The sequence below is a fragment of the Podarcis liolepis genome (genome assembly GCF_965112155.1).
Source record: "Podarcis liolepis genome assembly, chromosome: 1".
Taxonomy (NCBI): Eukaryota; Metazoa; Chordata; class Lepidosauria; order Squamata; family Lacertidae; genus Podarcis; species Podarcis liolepis.
The window spans coordinates 99,190,235-99,213,406 of record NC_139554.1 but is presented as its reverse complement, the minus strand read 5'-3'; the positions used below and the strand labels follow the sequence as shown (position 1 = coordinate 99,213,406).

Sequence of the window (23,172 nt, the reverse complement as noted above, 5' to 3'; positions counted from 1 at the left end):
CCAATTTCCCAACCAGAAAAACGAGCTGACTTTGCTTCCCTTCCCAAAGGCTCCATTCTTGCCTGCCTGCCTGTGTTGGCTTTTGGGATACTTAGACGGCTCGCTCCTATTCCCGGGAAGGAAGGAAGGCAGTCTCCCGATTTTGTTGCTGGAGGCGAGCGAGCGAGCGCTCTCCCTCTCCTTCTCTCTCCACCCAGATCTATTCTCTCTCGCACCTAGATCCCAAAGGGATCCGTGCACGGCTGACTTTCCTCTCCCCTCGCTGGACCGCCTCGGTCTGATTTGTAGGGCTTTCCATTTGAAGCGGTATGCTTCTTGTTGTGTTAAATGCCTCTTACTAAGTAATAGATATGATTTATGTGGACACCCAAGCTGGAGGATGGCGGCTTCCGTGATTAATCAGTGAGATTCCCATCCTCTGGCATCTCTCTCTCTCTTCCTCTCTCTCTCTCTCTTTCTGACTGCCCCTCTTGCGTGATGTAAGATCAGACGTACTCTGCATTGAGAAGTCGAGACACACAAGCGGCTCTCTCACACATCCACCTCGTAATCCTGCTGGAAGCAGCGGAGAAGGCGGGCAGGCGAAGCAAGGCAAGGCAGCGCAGCCTGGGCTCCTGGCGCACAATCCCACCCCCGTGACATTTGCCAATCGCGCTGCTCTCTTGCAAGCCAGCCAGCCTGCCTGCCACCCTCCTCGTCGTCGGCTCCGCTGCTGCTGCCGCTCAGTGACTTTCTTTCTCTTTTTTTATTTGAAGCGAAGGGTGCAACCGAGCAACGGCGGCGGCCAAAGAGGGCGAAGAAGAGCAGCAAGCAGCAGCAGCAGCAGCAGCCTGGAGGAGAAACAGGAGCAGGAGGACGCGAGACTCCCCTCCCTCGACCATGCCCGAGTTTCTCCTCTTCGCCGTCCTCACCGTCTCGGGATTATGTCCTATTGCTAAGGTCCTGGCAGTGGGAGCCGAAGGAGGTAAGGCGTCTGACTTGCATGATTTGTGCCACCTCTTCTGTGTCACCCCACCTCTCTCTTTTTTTGGGACGGCTCTGTGTCTGGATAAAGTAGCGCAAACTTCACTTAAGACTCCTGCAGACCAGCTGCCCCTGGGACAATCTTGCGCTTCGCTTGTTTTGTTTGTTTGTTTTTAAAATAACTATAATCTCCCACTCGGCTGGGATCAAGATCAGGTTTGGGGGGAGAGAGATGCTTGTATGCTTGCACCCCTTCCAGAGAGCGAAGTCTTTCCCTCTCCAGCGGCGGCGGCGTTGACTTGGCTGCGGCTCTGCAGATGATGGTGTTGCATCCCTGGGAGTTTGAGCTTCGCTGGGTTCTGTAGCGCCTTTCGCTTTTTTCCTTAGAGCTCCTGAAAAAGCACGCTTGGGTCTGAACTCGCTCTGCTTCCAGGCTCCCTTTAACTTAAATATTATTCTTATTCTTATTCTTATTATTCCACCTCCACCCTTCAAATACTCCCTGTAAGGCTTCTAGGATGGTCCCATTCTCCAAGGACCAGTTTCTATCTCCCCACCCCTCCAGTTCCTTCATGCTTCCGCGCATCAAATTAGCTCTTGCGCGGCTGCTGTGCGCCGGGCAGGCTGGGGGTGGGGGGACCGCAACAGATCATAAACTTCGCTCGCTCGCTTTTCTGGGGCTCACGAAGCCTTTCGGCCGCCGGGGGTTCCTCCTGTACCACTTTCGAATAAGGAGCCGGTTACTCTTTTCCCAAGCTCCTCTTGACCCCCTGATTTTTAACATAGCTTGCATGGAAGTAAGTTCCCTTTCCTTTCCACCTGGCCAGTTTTGCAAAATTAAATATTGCCATAGATACAATCCAGCCGGATTTTGAATGAGTCAGCTGCCTCCCACTGTTATCCTGAGTAGGATAGCTTATTAACACCCTGATCCTGAGGAATTTACTTAGTAAACCCAGTGGATTACAGTGGGATTTATTTCCAAGTGCGTTTAGAATTGTAGCCTTCAATGGGACTCCTTGGCAGCAAATGTGTTTTGGATGGCTGCCTCCCACCTGGATCCTCTGCACCTTTACTTACACACACACACACACACACACACACACACACACAGCATATATGTGGCAGTAGGATGCTTTATTTACGTACAATCTTATGCACATTGTCTTGGAGGTCAGACCTATTAAGGTGGATCAGGCTGCAATCCTAACCCCACGTACTAAACCCCTTTGAATTCATATGGGATTTGCTTCTGAACGGCCGTGGTTAGGATTATAAGGACACTTGGCCATGTCCTTTTGCTGAAAGCATCTACATTTGCCATACAGGCTCTGTTTTAAACACACACACACACACACACACACACACACACACACACACACAGCTTAGATCAGGTGAACTTTCTATCAAGAGTATCTGCTGGTTTGACACTTTGTAAATTGTAGCCAAGTACCATGCAGTTCATTACAGGAAAACGTCCAGATTCTAATTACATCTCCACTGATCAGTAAAGGCTTAAGTGTAACAGAATATGCTATGAATACTCCCGAAGTATTTAGGTTCTCAAGGACATATAGTACTACACAGGAGTCAGGAAATTGGGTCAACTGAAGGCTTTAGGTTGCAGTTTTAGGCACACTTACCTGGGAGTAAGCCTCATTGAACTTGGTGAGACTTGCTTCTTAGTTGACATGTCTTAGAATTGTGCTATTACATGGAATTGTGATTCCCAGGTAAATGAGGAGAAAGCTATGGATGTGTTTATATGACAGCAATTATCCATAGATCTGAAACAATAGCTTTACTACCAGGCAGAAAGAAGAGGCAGTAACAGTGAGTGATGCATCTCTCTGATACTCTGAAATCCGACACACACACACTGCAAATCTATCCAGCGCTAGCTGAGGATTTAGTGAAAGTACAAGTTGCTCAGCAGCATAATTCTGCAACTATTGACTAGCTATTGCTTTCAAAGTACCCTATGGATTCACTCCTTTTCATCAGTGTTCATTTAAGCAGTTCAGTGTTCATGCAGGACTATATAAAACTGTCCAGCAATACACAACACAAGAGTTTGTTTGCTTAATCCAGGATATTCAACTTTAGGATGCTTATGTATCCTGTGCATGCTTACTCCCATTGAATTTAATGGGACTTACTGCCAGGGAAATGGACATAGGATTGTAGCCTTAGATTGCCTTCCAATACTCTATGCAAATGTCTGTCTCAGTAGTAAATATAGCTCCCTGAAGTCAAGGCCCATTTATTTCAATGAAACCTACCAAATGAGTATATTTGGAAGCAGATTCCAGTGAAATTAATAGCAAGTAGATGTTTGTTGGACAGAACTGTTCCAGTCTTACTGCCTAATCATCAAACCAGATTTCAGTTGATTTGTTATCCCTCACTCTAAACTCATTACTTGGAACATGTAAGGCTCATTAATTTCAAATGAGTATCTTTTTTTAAAAAAAAGAGCCGCCACCTTTTTTCCTGAAAGGGTTCTTGCAACTTTAAAAGATGCAAAATAGACAGAAATCCACAAGTTTCATAAATTTCACCAAGTTTTCATGCATTTATGCCCACCACACTGCTTTTAAAAGCACAGGAGCTCTGAAAAGTGGTGGTCCTATAATCTCATGCCTGTTCAGTGTTAGAGCTTCCATCCTGGGGGGGGGGGGCACTCAGTCATTATTTACTTCCAAGTAAACATGTTTAGGATCAGGTGAAAGGTCCTATATTTGTTTCTATTTTCCATTTGATTCGTAAACCGTTTAAGTCAAAGACTGAAAATTAAAAGTATTCGATGCAACTGATGTCCAAGTATCCCAGTTTAACTGGCTTACGGATCGAGCCCATACAGGAAGGAAATTGTCTTAGTTTGCTTGGATATAAAGGATACAGTGCATTCATAGTTGGGTGAAGGTTCTTTGCTTTGCTTTATTTATTTATTTTACCCATATGCCTAATAATAATAACAAGGACATGTAGGATTCCTTTATTTTGTTGTGGTGGCTGGTTTTAAGTATATATATATCAAAGCATGGTTTATATTTTCTTCTTCATAGCTGTTAAACTCAGAAAGGTTAGTGGCCAGCATGACTCAAATGGCATATCTTGTTTCAGAATGGATGCAAAGCAAATCCCATTAACTTGGATAGCTTCCTAAACTGTGCAAGTCTCAAAGCAAGCAAGAAATGAGAATGCATTGAATATTTCCATATCTAGTTTACAAGGAATTAATTAGATTCCCATTCAAAAATGTAATTGTTTAGGAAATTGAATTTACATTGTGAAAACTTTTCTTTTCTTTTTCTTGTGCTTTGCAGACCAGATACCAAATTGTTTACTCGCCTGTTTAAAACTCATTTGAACAAGTACAAATGGTTTTTAGTTATGCTATTTTGGTCCCTTGTTTCTGCTGTAATTGAACTACCAAAACCTGTTAGGTCAATTTCCCAGCTGGCTCTCAAAAATTACCGTAAATAGGTACTGCACATTACAAGTGAGGCAGATTTTTTTTTTAAAAAAATAAATAATTCATTGCCTGGTTGTCCAAAAAAGAAAAGCAACACTTTGGCCCTCAAAAATGCCTTCAGTTGAAATGTACTTGATAGAAAGCGAGGGGAAAAACAGGTAAGTACTCACCACCTCCCAAAACTAAATCCTGAAAGTTACATGTGGATCCTGTCAGATCAGTGAATGGAATATCATCCTTAAGCATCTTATCCCCAAAGGACTTTGGTTTCCAAACGCATCTTCTGCCCCAACCCCCGGTGTGTATTCCAAAATCTCTCAAGCTTTCTTTTAAAGCCTCAGACCAGATTTCAGCTACTGTAGGTTGAAACCATCACTGTATCTGGTGTACAAGTACATTTGAAAACCTTCTGTAGAATGTAAGGTGAAGGTCCATATTCACTATATGTGAGATTAGTGGACACTTGTTTATTTACACATTCAAAATTACGGCTTTAATGTTTGCTTTGGTGTGTTGTTTGTGTGTGTGCATGTGTCAGTTTTTGCTTGCTAGTGTTTTAGTCCTATGTGATAAAGTACTATGTCTGTTTAAGTTACAATCAATCTAGTCCTAAAAAGACAACATTCCTGTAAATTATACCCGCCAAATCAAATTCACTTAGGATCAACTAGCTCATCATATCACTATGTCATGTTGGATAAAAGAGGAGAATTGCAGGGCAAATTAAGAATCCGCACATCGTGTTTGAACAAATCATACATTCTCAACCTAAAAAGGATTTGGAACATAAGAGGGCCTGATGTGACATTTCTACACCATGTAACATTTTATGTGGATTGCAGAAGCCATTCAGGCAATGGTTATTGTTTAACATCAGTTCTCCAGGGTAGGCTGCAGAATATCCAAAATAAGACACCATGGTTAGGAATGAACTTGGTGGTGGTGGTAGTGGTAGTGGTGGAAAGTAATGATTACATTAAGAAGGCTTAGATAAATATATAAAAAAGGAGACTGGTGAAATTGGGGAGGAGAATGGGATTAGTATCTATGAGAAAGTGGGTTGGTAATGTGGAATATATCAGAATTTCTTAATGAAAGTTTTTCAGTTCTATGTAGCCTACTTAGAAGCCATGGAATAATATCACAGCTTATCAAACTAGGTAATATACGTATCTGAGATAACTATGAGTTGTTGATGACTTACAAGTTTTGCCAATGTAGCAATAGTATCTTGTAGGGATGACACAATAATTAAAAACGATTGCTTAATCAAAACAATACACAAGTTTATTTTAGGCAACCAAGCTTCCTTTAAAAAAATAATTTAAAAATGCAGAATATTAACAGTTTCCTTTTTAGAGTACTGAAAGTTAAACTTTCAGATGGGGACATGCTTCCTTATAGGAATGGCACTTTTGCTTCCAAATCCTGCCAGCCACTGCGTTGACATCAGCAGATAGTTTTGCTGAGCTTTGACAACAGAACAACCTGTTGGATTGTCAGTACTTGTTAACTAACTTGGGTCTCAGTCCTTCCATTGATACTACAGTCACAGCAATGAAATGGGCTCCTGGGCATGCAGGGCGCTGCTATGCCAGGCAAAGGGTTCTGCTGGGCTATGGTGAGGATGGGTCCCGAATGTATACAGAATGGTAGCCATGCAGCTTGAGAACGTGGGGCCAAATATCTGTGATATTATTTTGAAAATATAATGAAAAGGACATGGATCATCAACTTGCACCAACTTTTTTCACTGTTGCTGTGTTACAGTGTGTCGTGCTTGTTTATATATACATTTGCGTACCACCCAGTTACTTAATATTCTTTGAATGGTGAACAATACAATTTATGAACTCCTTTTAAAAAGCAAATAATCACAACAGAAAGAGGGGAGCTAAAGCCACCAGCAGCAAACAATATAAAGCAGTGTTTTAAAAGCACCAAAATATCAATTTAAAATGACTGGGAACATCAAAAGGACCATAATATGGCACCTAGTGAACCTGCCTGGGGAGGCATTCCATATCTGGCACACCACTGCCCAAAAGGCCTGTGTTCTGGTAGTGACCTCTCACCAAATTTGGTGGGGGCAGTCAGAGAAGGGCCTCAAAAAATCACCTCTGGGTCTGGTTTGGTGTGTGTGCAACTCCAAGCCACATGGGGCTCTGTAGTTGAGCAGCAGAACTGCATGTTATTCCTCCTAGTGGCAGCATGACAATATAGGCCTTTAACATTATTGGTATATCCGATATTTTGGATGTCTTTGCCCAACATGTTAGAAATACATGCAGCATCCAGTGAAGTCTGTTAGGTTTTAGTAAAATTGGGCGTGTTGCTAATAGAGTTGTTTCAGTGAACTCAACAATTACTCTCTATGGCTGGCGACTGGTGATTTTTGATGATGGGTTGTACAGCTGTCTAACTGGGAACTATTAGTTTGTTTGTCTCTAGTGTCATTATCTTCAGTATAGCCTGCTCAAATCAAACCATCTCTCCTGCAAACAATGTACTGATGCTTGTGAGAGGCATTGCACTGTCAGACATGAAAACACACTGTACAGGGAAGCAGACAGATGTTATACCAGCAAGATGCCTTTGCCGCATAACTCAAGCCCTTTCACACATAGATTATGTCTTTGTTTATCTTCTTCTTCTAAAGCTAGTTTGAATTCCACTAAGGAAAACACCATGAATAAAAATTATGGAAATGATTTTCCAGACACCTACAAACTAGTCAAGGGTTGCTTTTGAATGCACACATCTAAGAGAAATGTTGCTTTATTTCTTTCGTAACATGTCAGTAAATGCAGGAACAACTTTAAAACAGAATTGCTGTGGTTTAACAGACAGTTGAGGTGTACCAAAAATGGGCTTATTCTGTGCCGATGCAATAAAGACAGGGTTATTAACATAGCCATTTTTCTTTTAATCCTTGTTTGTGAACCTTTTTTTAATAAAAAAAAAAAATCTGATCCCAAAGCGTTTTAGCAAATGCTCTTGCTGGATGTGTTTTTAGGCTGGGCTCCAATCTCATTATTAATACTTGGGTGTTAGAAGCAGAACATTCAAAAACCAGCTGTACAGTGCTCTGCCACATGGAACTTCAACTTGTCAATCTGACGGGAAGTATTCTCAGCGGCTGTAAGATGGGCAAATTCAAATAAAGCTGTTTCAGTGCTTCAATATTGAGTTGTCTGTTCTCATACTTACAAATCTCCCTCTTGCTTTATTAATATATATTATGAATGTATGCAGTTACAGTCACAGGGAGAAGATGTGCAAGATCACAGTTATATTACCCCATTCGGTGCAAATCTCTACAGAAGATTACATAGAGGAATAAGTGGGTTCCCCTACTTAAATCCATTCCACTATTGTTTATATCTGCACCATCCACAGACACATGGAGAATTCTTAAAATTACTTCTGAATTAGTGTAAAGACAGTTTGCTGCACCTCCCTGTACATTCACATATTTTAATTCTGATGCACACAAACTGATGTGAAAAGCATCTCAAAAAGGATCTTGATGTGATGGTAGATCCCATCAAATGTCTCCCCCCACCTGTGTTTCATTAATGCGTGCTGTTAAAATATTATTACATTTCTAGGCTACTCTTTTCCAAGAAACTCAAGGTTGTGTGCATGTTTGTCTGCCCTCTTTTATCCTCACAACAATGCTGTGAGCTCTGTTTGGCTGAAAGAGTCTCTCCTCGTGAGTGTCATGACTGAGTGGGGACTTTCACCTGGGTCACTCAGTCATAGCCTATCTTCTACTCCACCGTTGTATGCCCTTGTGTTCATTAGTAAGATGGACTGGAAAGGAATACATGCAAAATACCTGAATATGTGGGGAAAAAACACCCCCAGAATAAATTGGTGTGCATACACAGTTTTCTATTATCCATTGACTACAGTGAGACTTGCATCTGAGTAAACATACATAGGACAAGTAGCTGATAGTGTAGTGAGATGGTTGCACTCTTTTGACCTCAGGTCAGTAGTGTCCCTGCTGATAACAGCAAGTGGGGAGGCAGTGTGATGTTGCCTTTGCTGGTGTACACGCACCACACCAACCTGACCACCTCTTTCTTCCCTGTATACCTTTTGGCAATCAGCAGTGATGCAACTGAGCAAAGGGCATGTGAGCTCCCCATCCCACCATCCATTGGTTGCATAGTAAAAATGTTTCTCCTAAGTAAAAGTATCCCAAACTACTGTGACTCAAACATTTCCCCTTAACTCTTGAAAACACAGCCTTAGCCATGCCTCCAGCTACTTAAGATGTATGAAATATGTACTGTGCTTCAATCCACTGATGGGGAGGCTGTGAACCTCCAGATGTTGTTGGACTACAACTCTCATTAGATCCGCTAGCATGGTCTGTGGTCAGGGATCGCAGTCTCGACAATATCCGGAGGGCCACAGGTTCCCTATCTTTGTTCTAATGCACCTTGGTCTTCCCATCCATAATTCTGCATTTACTCCAACTTCAGTATGGGAGCAGAATATGTGGAGAAACTATAACTGTTGCCCTATCTGCGGCATAACCAACAGCTGCTCCCACAAGAATATGCAGCTGTATTTGCTATACAAGGTCACTATCATGGCTCCCATGGGCATAATTGTTGCCTTAAGGTCTTGCCCTGGTGCCCATGAAGCCTTTTAGCCCACCCCCTTCATTCACTGCCCCCTTGGTTATGAGGTGCTGAAAGTGGCTTCCTTTGCTCCTGTGAAAAGGACATAGAGCTGAAGGAGGAAGTTGGAAGAGTGTCTCTTTCTCACTTCCTCATTCACCTGTATGTGCTTCTCAAGGGTCAGGTTACCATTTTACTCAGATACCCTGGAACAGTAAAGTGTGTTTGTGCACACTTTCTATATATACTTTTTTCAATGTATTTTTATTAAAGATTTTCTTGATTTACAAAAGTATGTGCAATGTCTCTCGTATTTTTTCCATGTAACATTTTTACAAATCAGTTTCATTTGTTGAGACATTAGGAAGAAAAGGGGGAAAGGAGTAGGGGGGGAGATGGGTGGGGGTGGGGTCAGGTGGTGATGTTTCTATTTTACTTAATATATGTAGGGTTTGGTGTCAGCATTGCTTGTGCAGGTTCTCTGCTGTTCACTTGTGTTCCTTTGGTGGTGAGAGACTTTCTATATTTGACTGTATGTGGTGGAGTGGCTGATCTGGGGGAGGAGAGAGAGAAAAGATTGGAGGTACTAATGGCACTTGCTCAAAAATTCAAATACATCCAGGAGCCTAAAAAAGTTGGTGATCTCTGGCTAGAGGTTGGATTCTACCAAGCAGGAATAGAAGAATACAACCTTGCAACATCATTAAAAATAAACAGAAAGGCATATACAGTATGTTAACCTGGTTTCAACATGATTACCCTTGGATTTTATATTTTATGAGTAAAATGAATGGAGGGAGCATTTCTTTATTAGTTTTCACCCTTTATTAAAAACAATGGTCCTTGAAATAAGAGGACAAAGATGTTTTGCTGAGGCAGAGTGTGCTGTACAAATTATTCTCTCCCACGCTCAATTCTTGTATAATTATGACTAACTCTCTGCTACACTTTAAAGGAACAATTCTGCCAAAAGTTATAAATCTGCATAAGCTTAATACTAACTCCTGTGAGTGTTTCTCCTGTAATTACAGGGACTACGTACTGATCTAATGTTGAGAAGGTACACAGGAGCCTTAATTAGCATTCACTTTTTAACCTCAAATGGCATAGTATTCTGTTCATAATATTTTGTTCATCTTTCCAAATGAAGTTAAAACAAAACTCCCATTATCTTCATTAGTTTGTAATATACTGTATGCTCCTGACATTGAGCTTGAAACCAGTTGTGCTTTGAAGTGTGTGTTTTAAAACTTGCTAATTAGTACAAAATTTCAAAATTTATCATTAATGGACCTTGAAAACCTTAAAGGTCCAGGAGACATTTAAAAACACAAGACGAACCTGGTAGGTGTAGGTGTATTTATTTTGACATTAAACAATATTTTACTATAGGTTAGTTGTTAAAGGTCTATCACTGTCAGCATATATGGAGACATTTTAATGCTCCAAATCGCAATGTCCCTTCTGCCCCCTGGTAATGTTATAACTCATAGTAGACCTGCATAAGGTATATGAGGCACCCGGTATTATATAATCTCAACAAATACATGGTCAGGCATGTGAGGTGTTCTGGAGCCTGCTATAACCTCTTCTCTCTCTGTGTGTATGTTTAGATTAAAAACAAAACAATATTCTGAATCCCGCCCCCTCCCCCCGTTAGCCTAACTGAAGTAAATGGGAAGTATAGGGATAAATCCCAGCCCTCCCCAGGCCAACACTTTAAGACGACTTGCTCTACCACTTGAGTTCCTCCATCCCAAAGTAGGTGACTTCACCCTTTTTCATAATCCCTCTTTTGTAGACAGAGAGCCTATGGCTATAACCCAGTACTTTGGCTAAGGCCAGCAAATGTGTTAATGGCTCCAACTCTACCATAGAAACTGGAGATACACATGACCAGAGAATGCTGTATTGTCCCTGAGCCCTTGAAAATGAAAGGCTTTCCAGAACCAGAGGGATGGTCCAGTGCTGACAAGCAAGATAAAAGAAAGGCAATGCAATATCTTTCTTTTTTTTTGTTTCAGTCATATGTAGGGTACAGAAGAGACAGCTTTTATCAACCACTTTTGGATGCAATCAGAACAAGTATAATTCAGAGGGAAGTGTGCTACAGAAATGTGTATTTGTATTTTGTTTCCATGGCTTTCTTAAACTTGTGTTTGCCTTTGGTACACCATCTCCACAACTGCATCACCTGTAAGGAACTGTGCTCTCACATGAAACAAATGGGATGTCCTGGTTTTTCTGAGACACTTGTGGGGTATGGAGTAGGCAGAAAAACAACAACCCACAAACAGGTGGATCAGCCAATCACTCCTACATTGCTCTGCAGCGACAAACAACTCACACAGGGAGGGAGAGTGCTGCTGCCAGGAAAATATGAGGGAGGGAGGTTGTCACCCAGCCCTTACAAGGACTGCCACCCCAGTTACCAGGACCTGTGCCTTTAAGCATTGTAAAGAAGGCTGAATTTCACCAGCTACAGTTTTGTCTTTCAGAGTGGTGCAGTGAAGAAGGAAGCTGTACATTTTCCTTTCTGCCCTACTCTTAAAAGGCAGAGGCACCCTCATGATATTGGTACTTGGCCAACATACATATTTAAATAATTATAAATTTGTCAGACACTACTTAATAGATTTTGCTTAACAAAATACAGCGTATTTATTAAGGAGAATGCTTGTCACATATATAGTAAATGTGAGCAATCTTTCTGTCAGATATTAGTAGCCAAACACTGAGGCAGAATTCAATAGCTCATAAATGTAATTGAACTTTTTTCAATAGGTTGTGTTGGTAAGTGAAGAAACTGTTCTGTGAGTAAAGAAGGACAAAGCACTGCTTAGGCCTAGAGGCACAAGGTCATTATTTAAACATATAATTGGATTCTTCAATATAATTGTGTGCAGGAAGAAACTCTTTAGCAGTTCTTAGGTTGTAGTTGCATATTAGCATAATGTTACATAGAACTAATAGCAGCTTTTAAGGAATATCTGATTTAGACAGTTGTTGTCTTTTAAAAACCACTTCATGTTTATTCACTTCCCTAGGAAGAGAAGTCATTGTCAAAATGTGAGTGGGTTTTTTAAAGGTGAAAATTCATATTGCTTTAGCAGTAAAATATATAAATAGGCGTGCAGCCCAGCCACTTTCTGACACTGAGGATCCTTAGAATTCAGCTTGTTTAGTATGTCCACAGATTCAGTTAGACAGAGGTTGAACATTTTTCTGTATATGTATCTGTGTTACATTTTCCATATGAATGGCTTACATGGAATAGTTGGGATGCTTCACTGTGCTCCTGTAAAGACTCAGATCAAGCCCATTTCTGTGGTATAGGTGGAAGCTCCATCCTTTCAAGCTAAAGGTTTCTCTCTCACATTATCAACATGAGCTTGACATGGTTCCACAATACAGGGAGGACATTTCAGGTACTTGTGGTAGGGAGAAAAACTGTATCGTTTGAAGAACTGCTCTTGGCTATCTTGAAGAGTGGAAAAAAGCAGCAGAGGATTTATTGTGGCTGTTTTTACAGGTTTGAACCATGAGTTTCTTTCCATGGGCAGGAATGTTCCATGGGCAGAGGTCTGCTCAGTGGCTACTAGAAGCTCAGCAGCAACCAGCCTGCACTCTGAATGGTGGAAATCACAAGTGGGTAGAGCGTTGATGTGTTCAGGTCCTGCTTTCAGAGCCCCCATAGTCATTAACCTGATCTAGCAGGCTCATATGTTCACTGAATGTTCCTGTTGGCAGAAGGGGTGACTGATCTCTTACAACTTCTCCTTTCCCACTGCAGCCCTTGCTCCCATGCCCCTAACAAGCTGATCTATTGAGGTGAGGGATGGCTGCAGGGGAAACTGGGTAAAATTACTCTCCCCTGCACATTTCACTAGCAAGAACCTTCACAGGATGACACATCATTCTGTAAATGACACATCATTCTGCAGTCACATACTGCATGAGAACCATAAGTTAGGCATTCCTTAGGACATTTAACAAAACATACATTTAGTTGTAGACCTAAACAATATTTTTAAAAATGAATATTGCTCTTATACCTTATATAATTAGGCACTTTCAGCAAACACTTTCCACTGTATCTGAAGCATGAATCATTTCCTTATAGGAAGACAGAAGTTTACAATATGTTGAACACACCTGCATTACAGAACAGAATAAAAATCTAGAAGATTACCAAGACTGCAGCATCATTAAAAAAAACACACTGTGATGATGGCAAAAGAAACACAACCCCATTCAGTTTTTGGGAGCGCTGCTCTACAGTTAGGGAACTGAGTCTCCAAGATTGTAACTTGACCTGAATGTGCATGACTGATGTGAATTCTGTTTTCTCAGGCCATTTAGCAGATTGGAACTCAAGCTTCTGTGATGCAAACAAGTTAATGGTTAAAATCCATTAAGTTCAAACGTTAGTGGCCACTCATTATTTTTTGTGATTTTGCCATAAATACCTCCACCTGGGACATCTTTTTGGTACATGCAGAATCTTTTGTCTGTACATTTTACTATAATGCTCTGCTGAGCTTATTTTGGATTCATTGCCCTATAAATAGTGTTTTCTTCATGAGTTAAAATGCCTGGTGACATCTGTATCACCAAGTAATTCTTTTAATAAGCAGACGTGCCACTTTGGGGAAAAAGAAGAAGAAAAGGGATGTTTGGGCAGCCTTTCTGCTGGTCTTATTTAGATAAAACTACGCTACAACTCTTTGATAAGAAAAGAAAAGTATCTTAATATATATTTTCTGAAACGTTACCGCTACAGTGGTATTGCATTGTCCCGTAACGTATTCTTATTGTCAGCAGGATGTCCCTAAATAACTTTTCACATTATGCTTCATCTTGAATGACTTGATGTTCTGACAGAACCGCTCACTGTTGAGAGATAGCTTCACTTCAGAAGCAGAACATACATACTTTTTCCCTCCTTCTGCTAAGATGAAAGCGGCAAGGACTTTCGCTTGTCTTATTCTTGTTATCAATAGGACATTCCCTCATAACTTTCTGTATATGGCAATGTCTTGAATGACTTTATCCTTCAAGTTGAGCCATGCGGGTGCTATTGAAATAAAACTTAACTTTTAGAAATATCCCATAAGGATTTCGCTACTACTGAGAGTTTGTTAAAAAAATAAAATAATCTAATGGCAATACTGAAGTCCTTCTTCTTGAAATGAACAAAGAGAACTTAAGGGTCTGAGGAACTCTAGTGTTATTCCTTTGAATAATCTTGTGATATATATTGGAGAAGATAAGAAGAAAAATGTCTGTAGGTGTGGGAATGGACACACATTCAAAGGGACATGGAACAATTTTAAAGCACACCTTGAAGCTTTTAACACACAGAATACTCTTAAGGCGACAATAAATTTAATTGTCCTAAGCTTTTTTAACAGATCACATAGACTTAGATCCAATGGTGTTCTTCGACCTGTGGAAGCTGTCTTTTGCTCACTGAAGAAATGTGTTACAATTTGCACCAAAGTGCTACACAAGAAAAGTGAAACTAAATCCAACTATGTTCATTCACTTTCACAAAAGCTTGTGCAATCTCTTACAGAACCCACAGCTTCAGAACTCCTATACAATCAACCTATTACAGCACCGAGTAGAATCTTGTACAAGCTTTTGCAGAGTATCACTAGGAACTGTGTTCCTTTGGCCCATGCTTCTATGGATCTAACACATATTTATGTCCAAGAACATTTTATTACCTTCTACTTAGAAGCTAATGCTAGCCCCTGCCCAAGCATTCAAGATGATGCAATCTTGGCATTGATCATTTTTTATCTCACTATTGTCTCTGTACCCCATAGACTTCAAACCTTTTTATCCAGAGATTCAGGTAGGGAACCGTGTTGGTCTGACACAGTCGAAATATATATATAAATAATAAAAAATAAAAAATTGTCCAGTAACACTTTAGAGACCAACTAAGTAGAGACCACTGATAGAAAATATGGGTATACTAAACTGCGCCCCATCGTATCACCTTCAGCTCCCTTTAAATTGTCTCCAGCTGATACACATTTGTAGGATAGGCATGTTAGGCTATCTCAGGGGCAAGGATTGGGTAACAAGACAAAATAACATATGTGTGGGTTAAAACAGACCACAACTTTATAGATTATAACAAAGTAAGCAGTATTAGTGGGGCATATGGCATAGATCTGTATCCACTTCCAACTTCCATTGTTTGGTCTGAAGAAAACCCATCCCAGCTGAGGAATATCCATAGGAGTTAACTAGTAGGGAAGACCTGATATGGCACAGTCTGTGCATGTGGGATCCCACTGGCAGTCTGAGGTGAGTGATGACAGGCTCATCTGCCCCGGAGTTATGACCAAGAGCTGGTACATCACCTCATGAGGGTCTTCTTATGTCCAATGCCATTTCCATTCAAGTTGTGTGACTTAATGCCTAAGATGAAAGCCTGCTTGTCACTGGAAGAAAGTCAAGAACCTCACAACCTAGAGCCAGTTGTGACTGAGAGGAAAATTATTGTCTGATCCTGAAAGAGTAGTGACCACATAAAGTCTCAGCGAATGAGGGAGAGCCATTGAGTTCTCACGAGAACCGACAGGAAGAGCCATTGTTATCACAAGAACAGACAGGCCTCCATCATCACAAGATTCAGCAGTTCCACATCCACAAGGAAATATTGTACAGAAAAGGTATTGGAAGATATGATATAATACAAGCTGAAAGGATAGGGACAAACCACCTCCATCCTTGCACAACAATTCACTAGAAACATTATTTGATGCTCATCCTAATACATCCTACTACATGATGATATCTAGGAAATCTGCTTGTGATGGGAAGTAAGCAAAACTAAGCTGTCTAGAGGAGTAGACCTTATTTTTTTTAACCTATCTTACGTTGTGGCAGTAAAGGACCATGGGGGGAACCAGTGTTTCCCCCACAAATTGCTTCCATTCCCATCACTCTCTGAAAGTAATTGTGTGCTGAAAACAAATTCTGCTTGAATGAATGAATGCTGCTCATTTTATTTAAGGAGATGTAGAAGAATCTATTTGTTCCTCTTTCACACTTTTGATAATGCCCTTTTATCCGCAGCTGATTCTACGTATCCTAGAAAATATATGAGCAAGAAGAATATGGCATAGATCAAAATCCACACTGCAATTCGAAGCGCTTGTTAAATGTTGAAGCATTGAAATCAGTTTATTTTGAAAGCAGCAAGTGGGATGTACACTCACGGACCTCATTACTCAGTGGCAAGATGTTTGCACAAATTTTCTGTCAAGTGCCACTTAAAATATTTACTCTCTTAAAAAAAGCGCATCAGGACAGATGTCATTCATAAGGTCAGGCCTTCTGCCACATCTTGACAAAATGTTGTGCTGAAATCTCTTCAGTGCCCACTTCATATTGCAAGCCTTCCCATCACCAAAGAACACCATCTGTATCTCTTATTAAAAATGAGTTAGTTCTTCATAAAATCCATTAATGCGTTAGAACTAAGTTTAACTACATAAAAGCTCTGGATTGAGCTTCTGGTCCCATTGGTTGGAAGATGATTCACCTGTGAGTGCTACCCATTTAGTCTTGTTCTGAAAATGGTAAAATGTGTGCAAATTCTTCAAGCCTCTGAACATCTGTTCCAAACTCCATAAAATTATTTTGGAAGCTGTCGTGATTGTAGCTGAATCCCCTTAAGACTTTGCAGACAGCTTCAGATGCTAAAATGCATGAGGGTTTAAAGACCTCAGCAAAAACTGCAGCCTACACCCACTGGACTAGTCGAAGCCAGGCTGAGCCTATATTTGTTTGCCTGAATGCACGTTTCACTGTGTAGGATTGTAGCTACTCCTAAATGGGAGAATTATGCAATCCAACCTTCAGATCAGTTGGATTCCATTATATATAGATACAATGAAAAACAGATTAATTAAAGTGCCCCAACTGCACTCCAAGTGAGTATGTGTAGGAATGGATTTAAATACTATGAGAGGATATATTGTTTAGTTATTATCCTTCCTTGCTCACATTAATAAGATCAGCAGAGAACCATCCTTAGCAAATTAAACTTGGATGATTTAATCTTCTAGAAACAACAATCCAGGATGCTTTCAGGCAGACTGGATTGTCTTGGTATTACCCACTTTCTCCTCCTTATAATAACAATCACACACACTGTTTTGTGAAGAAATAAAAGTAGTATTTACTTACATAAACTAGGACTTGAAACAGCAATTACAATAGCAAAATGAAGGCAGATTTATAACAACTATCTACATTACAAAAGCATAAAATGTAACAGTGTGTCCAGATATCTCTTAGCCATTGCTGAATCCACTCTCTCGCCCCTTTAATGTTACATCCAGAATTTTCTTCCCCTGAATGCACTTATAAACTGTAATCAAATCACCTCTAAGTTTCTCATGCTTTCCTTTCAAAGATTAATCTTACTCAATTGCTAACTGTAGCTCTGATTTATTCAAAGTTCCTCTCTTAAGCTACAAAACAATGGGAAAGTAAAAATTATACCACAAATGAGACACCGATAGAAAAGCTGCATAAGTAGCATGTAAGTGTTTTTAAATATTTTTCTCAATTACTCAATGGAAAATGCAACTCTTAAGGACAGGGAAAACAGAATTAGAACTGTGAGGTTAGGAAATGCAATACAAGCTTTCATTTCTTCACAATAATTCCCCCTTCTCACAGCCATTGCGAGCCATTTACCCTTTTTCGTTCAATATACCCATAGTTTCAGAACAAAATCTTCTCTGGATGAATTTCATCTCACTGCAACTTCAAATCAGAGGTGACAGAAAGAGCAACTAACTTGTCTGGGTCACAAAGACATTTTAAATGGACACTGCATTGTTCACAAAACAGAAAAAGAGATTTTTCACCCTTATAATCTCCCCAGAACAGCAAAATATGACCAGTGATAAATATGGGGAAAGTTATGTAATATGAAGGATACTAAGAACATAGACCAGACCAGAGATAAATGCTTTAAAAAATAATAATCTCAGGATGTTATGTTGCTTCTTGTATGGGTCTATTGCCACATCACTTTATTTTGTGGACATTACCATGGATTCTGACTGTGGAAGAATGGGAAATGCTTTGAGAACCAATTACTGAATATGGCTGCCAGTTTAGGTCTTTGTATTATTTCCCTACATATATGGAAATATAAAGCTTCTGAATAGCAGAATAATGTAAAATTTTCACATGTGCTTCCAAATAGTGCCCAGATGGAGGGAAGCAGACAAGGAACAATAGAGATTTCAAGCATATATTTTTGCTAGTGGACATGCCAACAAAGCTAAACCAAATATCACCAGAATGAGAATTGGTATAATGTTGTAAGTGAGAAATGAACATTAATTATAATGTTAAAAGCATGCCAATCTTTTAAATCTACCGCAATAAATGTGGATTTGGGGTTTTGGATGACATAGTGATACCTAATGCAGAGTAAGAATACAAACAAAGTGGCGAGGGTGAAAGTAATGCCCTTGGGGGATTCAATTAGCTGTTTAGCCAACACTGCCTTTTATTATAAAATCTGTAAGTTGCAAATGGATTTAGACATACTCCTATATGGCTGTGTCAACAAGAACTGCCCATTATCAGTATGTTACAGCAGTTCATTGGTACTTTATATAGGTTGAGTTAATTAATTAATTATTTGTTCGCTATGCTAATAAAATACAAGTCTTCCCCACCATCAGTAGGTACAGGGATATTTAGGAGAAAGTCTTTTTTATTAAATTCTTGCTTGAATCCCTAAGAAAAGCAAACTTGCTTGAATCCCTAAGAAAAGCAAACTCCATTTGAAATAAAAAAAATCCTTCCAGTAGCACCTTAAAGACCAACTAAGTTAGTTCTTGGTATGAGCTTTCATGTGCATGCACACATCTTCAGATACACATGTGCATGCACACGAAAGCTCATACCAAGAACTAACTTAGTTGGTCTTTAAGGTGCTACTGGAAGGAATTTTTTTATTTTGACTATGGCAGACCAACACGGCTACCTATCTGTAACTAACTCCATTTGAGTTGGCTTGTGGGCTTTTCTTTTTCTTTTTTTGCCACAGCCTTGTCCTATTGTCATCTGAATTACCTAGAACTCATCACTTCATCTCCTTAAACTTTTAAAATTGAACTCTAATTTTTGCTATTAATATGATGGCTTGCTTCACACTGAGATTTCAGTGTGAAAGGGGATGGGGAACAAATTCAGTAAATCTATTAGAACTGCTTGGTTTTTGTATGCCTCGTTAAGTGAATTATTTGATTACAGAAAACATCAATACTGGTATGGGCTTGAATGAAGAACATGCCAGAACATGCTGCTTATGTTAATTTAAAGGTGTGTACAATGAAAATGTTCTACTCAAAGTTGTTCCTGCAGCTAGAACTCCATATATGTAGGAAGGCATGCCTTAATCCAGTAGCTGCTTCCAGTCCAAACTCCATCAGTATTTATTACCACTGGGCAAAAATATGTGTGTCTGGCATTAAGGATGGCACATAAGTTCACTCTGAATGCATACTGCTGTAGCTAGCATCTTGAAAGAGGGGTGGATCAGCTGCAGGGAAAAGCTTAATAAGTTCTTCTGGCATGTTTCATTAGGCAATTTTCTTTAGACTTTTATTTTTAAGCCATTTTAGTAGCTAGGGTAAAGTATTGGCACAAAATGAGAGCCTCAAAAATGGGTTATCTGCCAGTCCAACTACTTTGCTCTTGTTGATAGAGCTCTAGTAACCATATGGGTAGGCCACTTAAATTCCTGATTCTTTAGCCCAGTAAGAGCCATTGAAATGATAATTGTAGTCTTTAAGATGGAGAATGGAGATAAAAAAGAGAAATTAATCCTTTTCCATGAGGCATGATTCACAGATGGATTTGATGGTAAGGTGGAATGTGCTTGTAAGCGGGACTCCAGCATGGCAGTATGAAGGGAAGGGAAAAGAAATCAATCTAAAACTATCAAATTAATTTTATTGCACTCTTTAACAACCATTAGCGCTATTTCAGTCACTCTTGTCAAGATTCCATCTGTAGTTGTAGAGTTGAAAGGTTAATTACTCATTTACTAAGCCATGCAGTTTTCTTTCATTTTTCATTTACAATTATCTCTACTTGTTATAAACCCTAAAGCAACTTCCAATGTATTGTACCCATGCATTATGTCTGTCAATTAAAGTTATTAAATCATAGATTTAAAATAATGAAATCCAAATATACATTAATATACTTCGGTCAATGAATGCCCACTGTTCAGCATTATGGATGTGACCAATCTGATTTCAACGGCAGCTGAGCCCAGCTTTGGCTAACTTTGCAGTGCAGCAGATGTTCCTTTAGGGAGATCTAGATACTGTACTCAGCTTCTATCCTGCATCTGCTGCATTTCTGACTAGGGAAGCAGGGAGGAGGGAAGCAGGGAGCCAGCATGGTGTAGTGGTTAAGAGCGGTGGACTCGTAATCTGGGAAACGGGTTCGTGTCTCTGCTCCTCCACATGCAGCTGCTGGGTGACCTTGGGCTAGTCACACTGCTTTGAAGTCTCTCAGCCTCACTCCCCTCACAGAGTTTGTTGTGGGGAAGAAGAAGAAGAAGAAGAAGAAGAAGAAGAAGAAGAAGAGGAGGAGGAGGAGGAGTTTGGATTTGATATCCTGCCTTTCACTCCCTTTAAGGAGTCTCAAAGCGGCTAACATTCTCCTTTCCCTTCCTCCCCCACAACAAACACTCTGTGAGGTGAGTGGGGCTGAGAGACTTCAAAGAAGTGTGACTGGCACAAGGTCACCCAGCAGCTGCATGTGGAGGAGCGGAGACGCAAACCCGGTTTCCCAGATTACAAATCTACCGCTCTTAACCACTACACCACACTGGCTCTCACTGGAGGAAGGGAAAGGAGATTGTTAGCTACTTTGAGACACCAAACTCCGAATATAATTGCACATTGTATATATTAGTGGCCATGTGATGATTTTAGCCTACAAATTTTATTGTTTAATGTCTTAACCTGTATATTAAGGTACTTTTATAGCTCTATTTAGAGTAGGTAATGTCTTGATAATATAAATGTTTTAAGTTTTTGGTATTAATCCAGCGTATTTTCTTTTAATTGTTGAATGATTCTGTGTACATTGCGGGCAGCCTTTGGCTATGTGCAATAAAACTGACTGACTGACTGACAACTGTTGCGCTAGTTACAGGATATTTTGCAAGAGTTATTAGCTGTCATAAAGGACGGATAGTGTACAATGAATGATTATAAAGTTAAGTAATTTTGGAGTTACTATCTGCTGCCTTGTGATTGCTATTCCAGTTGGTCAGCAATACCTAGTAAGTTGCAAGGAATCATGCAGGAGTCAAACCACAGGCTAACCTTTTTTGGCCAAGGGCCACATTTCCCCATTATAACCTCTCTAGGAGCCACATTCCAGCAGTGGGCATGGCCAAAAAGCCCATCGGAGCACGCTGCACAAAGACAGGCACAGTGCACCCATGCTTCTTGGCTGATACATGCAAATCAGCAAAGGAGTGGGAAGGTATTCCCATCCCCGCAAGAAGCCTTCATTGCCCAGGACCACATTGTTACCAGCAGCAGATGTTACCACCAGAAAAAACACACCACTTTGGGTGTTAGGGAGTGGATACCGTTTGCGGTTCATCACCTTTTATCCATGCCATGCCATGCTCTTCTTTCCCCACCTGTCATTTTTCAGAGATTACTAAAAATGCTTGCCAGCCAACTGTCTAAATGATTTCATAGAATGCTGTTTGTTAATAAAATCTGAATAGTCTATAAGGAAGGTATGTCAGAATGCAAACTTGATAAGGATGCCTTCACAAAAGAAGTTGAATACCCTTCATATCTATGATGATATCGCATCAATCCATATTTCAAATATTTGCACTCATAATTATATCCTCCAACTAGTGTTTGTGGGGAGGGGGAATTTTCAGAAAAGCCTCTAACACAAGAAGGGAGCCAAGATGCTATGATTTCCTATGCCAAATTTGTCTATCGGTGATGAATACTATTGTATAAACCCATCTACCAGATTATTTAGGTCAAATTAAATTGCTTTATTTCCATAGACTATTACATTAGATGTGGCAGCCTCCTGTGTTGCTTGTTGTGTCAACCATATTCACAATTTGAAAAAGAACTCAAACCAGAATAAAAATGTAGCCTGATTCCATTGTGAACATCTCCTGAGATAGCATGGCTTGTGTGTGCACCCCCATTCACACATTGAGTTTTTGGGTCCATGTCCAGAAAATGCCTGAACACACCTCTTCAAATTTACAGACTGCATTCTAGAGATGTTCTTTTCTTTTCTTTTTTAAATAAAGGATCCTTCACAGTCTACAGGGGATCCAAAGTTACCCCAGCTATGGCTAAATTGATGCTTGAATTCTGACTTCACTATTGAGGTGAGCATGTGAGAATTCTAATTAAGCAGACACACTCAAAAGAAGCCTTGAACTCTCAAGTTCTGGAAGGGAAAGGAAGGGAAATAATGAAAGATGAAGACATTGCCTAGGTTTGTTAGAAAAAGCAAGAATCCCAGGAAGCCAAATATTATCTTACACAGATCAAACATCAGAATTCAGATGTTCAAGGAGATCTGCGATGACCATTCTTGGTTGGGCTAGGTTTTGTTATAGCTGAATAATGCAGGAGAGCATGGGGCTATATTTCATTTATTCTCATAATTTATATTAGCAGACTCTCTTCACATAACTCTTCTGTACTTTGACTTTTTACTGCATTAAGTGTTATTATAAATGACATTCTTTCTAACATTCTGAATGCAGGTTAGCTTTCTCAAATGCAGTGTTCTAATGAGGTTGTCACCATAGCAACTTTGCTTGAAATGAGACATGCACACTTTTTTAAATGCAGGTGTATCTTTCCAAAATGCAGTAACTGCTGTAAGTTATGTTGCAAACTTCCATGCTTGTTCCCCATATCTTGTTCCCATTTTTTCAGTAGGTGTGTTATGTGATACATTTCTACAAAAACAACGGAAACCTTTTAAGGGCAATCTGCATTCTACAGAAAGAATCAG

The 23,172-nt window shown here is 40.1% G+C and overlaps 1 protein-coding gene across 3 annotated transcripts in view; it reads left to right on the top strand.

The window, feature by feature from the left end:
* Positions 1-317: 317 nt before the first annotated feature.
* LRP1B (LDL receptor related protein 1B) overlaps positions 318-23,172 on the top strand; it is a 742,760-nt gene continuing 719,905 nt past the window's right edge. For 2 of the 3 annotated variants that reach the window (XM_083492762.1, XM_083492763.1), the window contains exon 1: positions 319-964. In XM_083492762.1, the coding sequence (XP_083348888.1) occupies positions 880-964 (85 nt within the window). In that variant the 5' untranslated portion in view covers positions 319-879. Of the gene's footprint in view, positions 965-23,172 lie in introns of all 3 variants that reach the window. The other variant, XM_083492761.1, reaches the window with a different exon arrangement.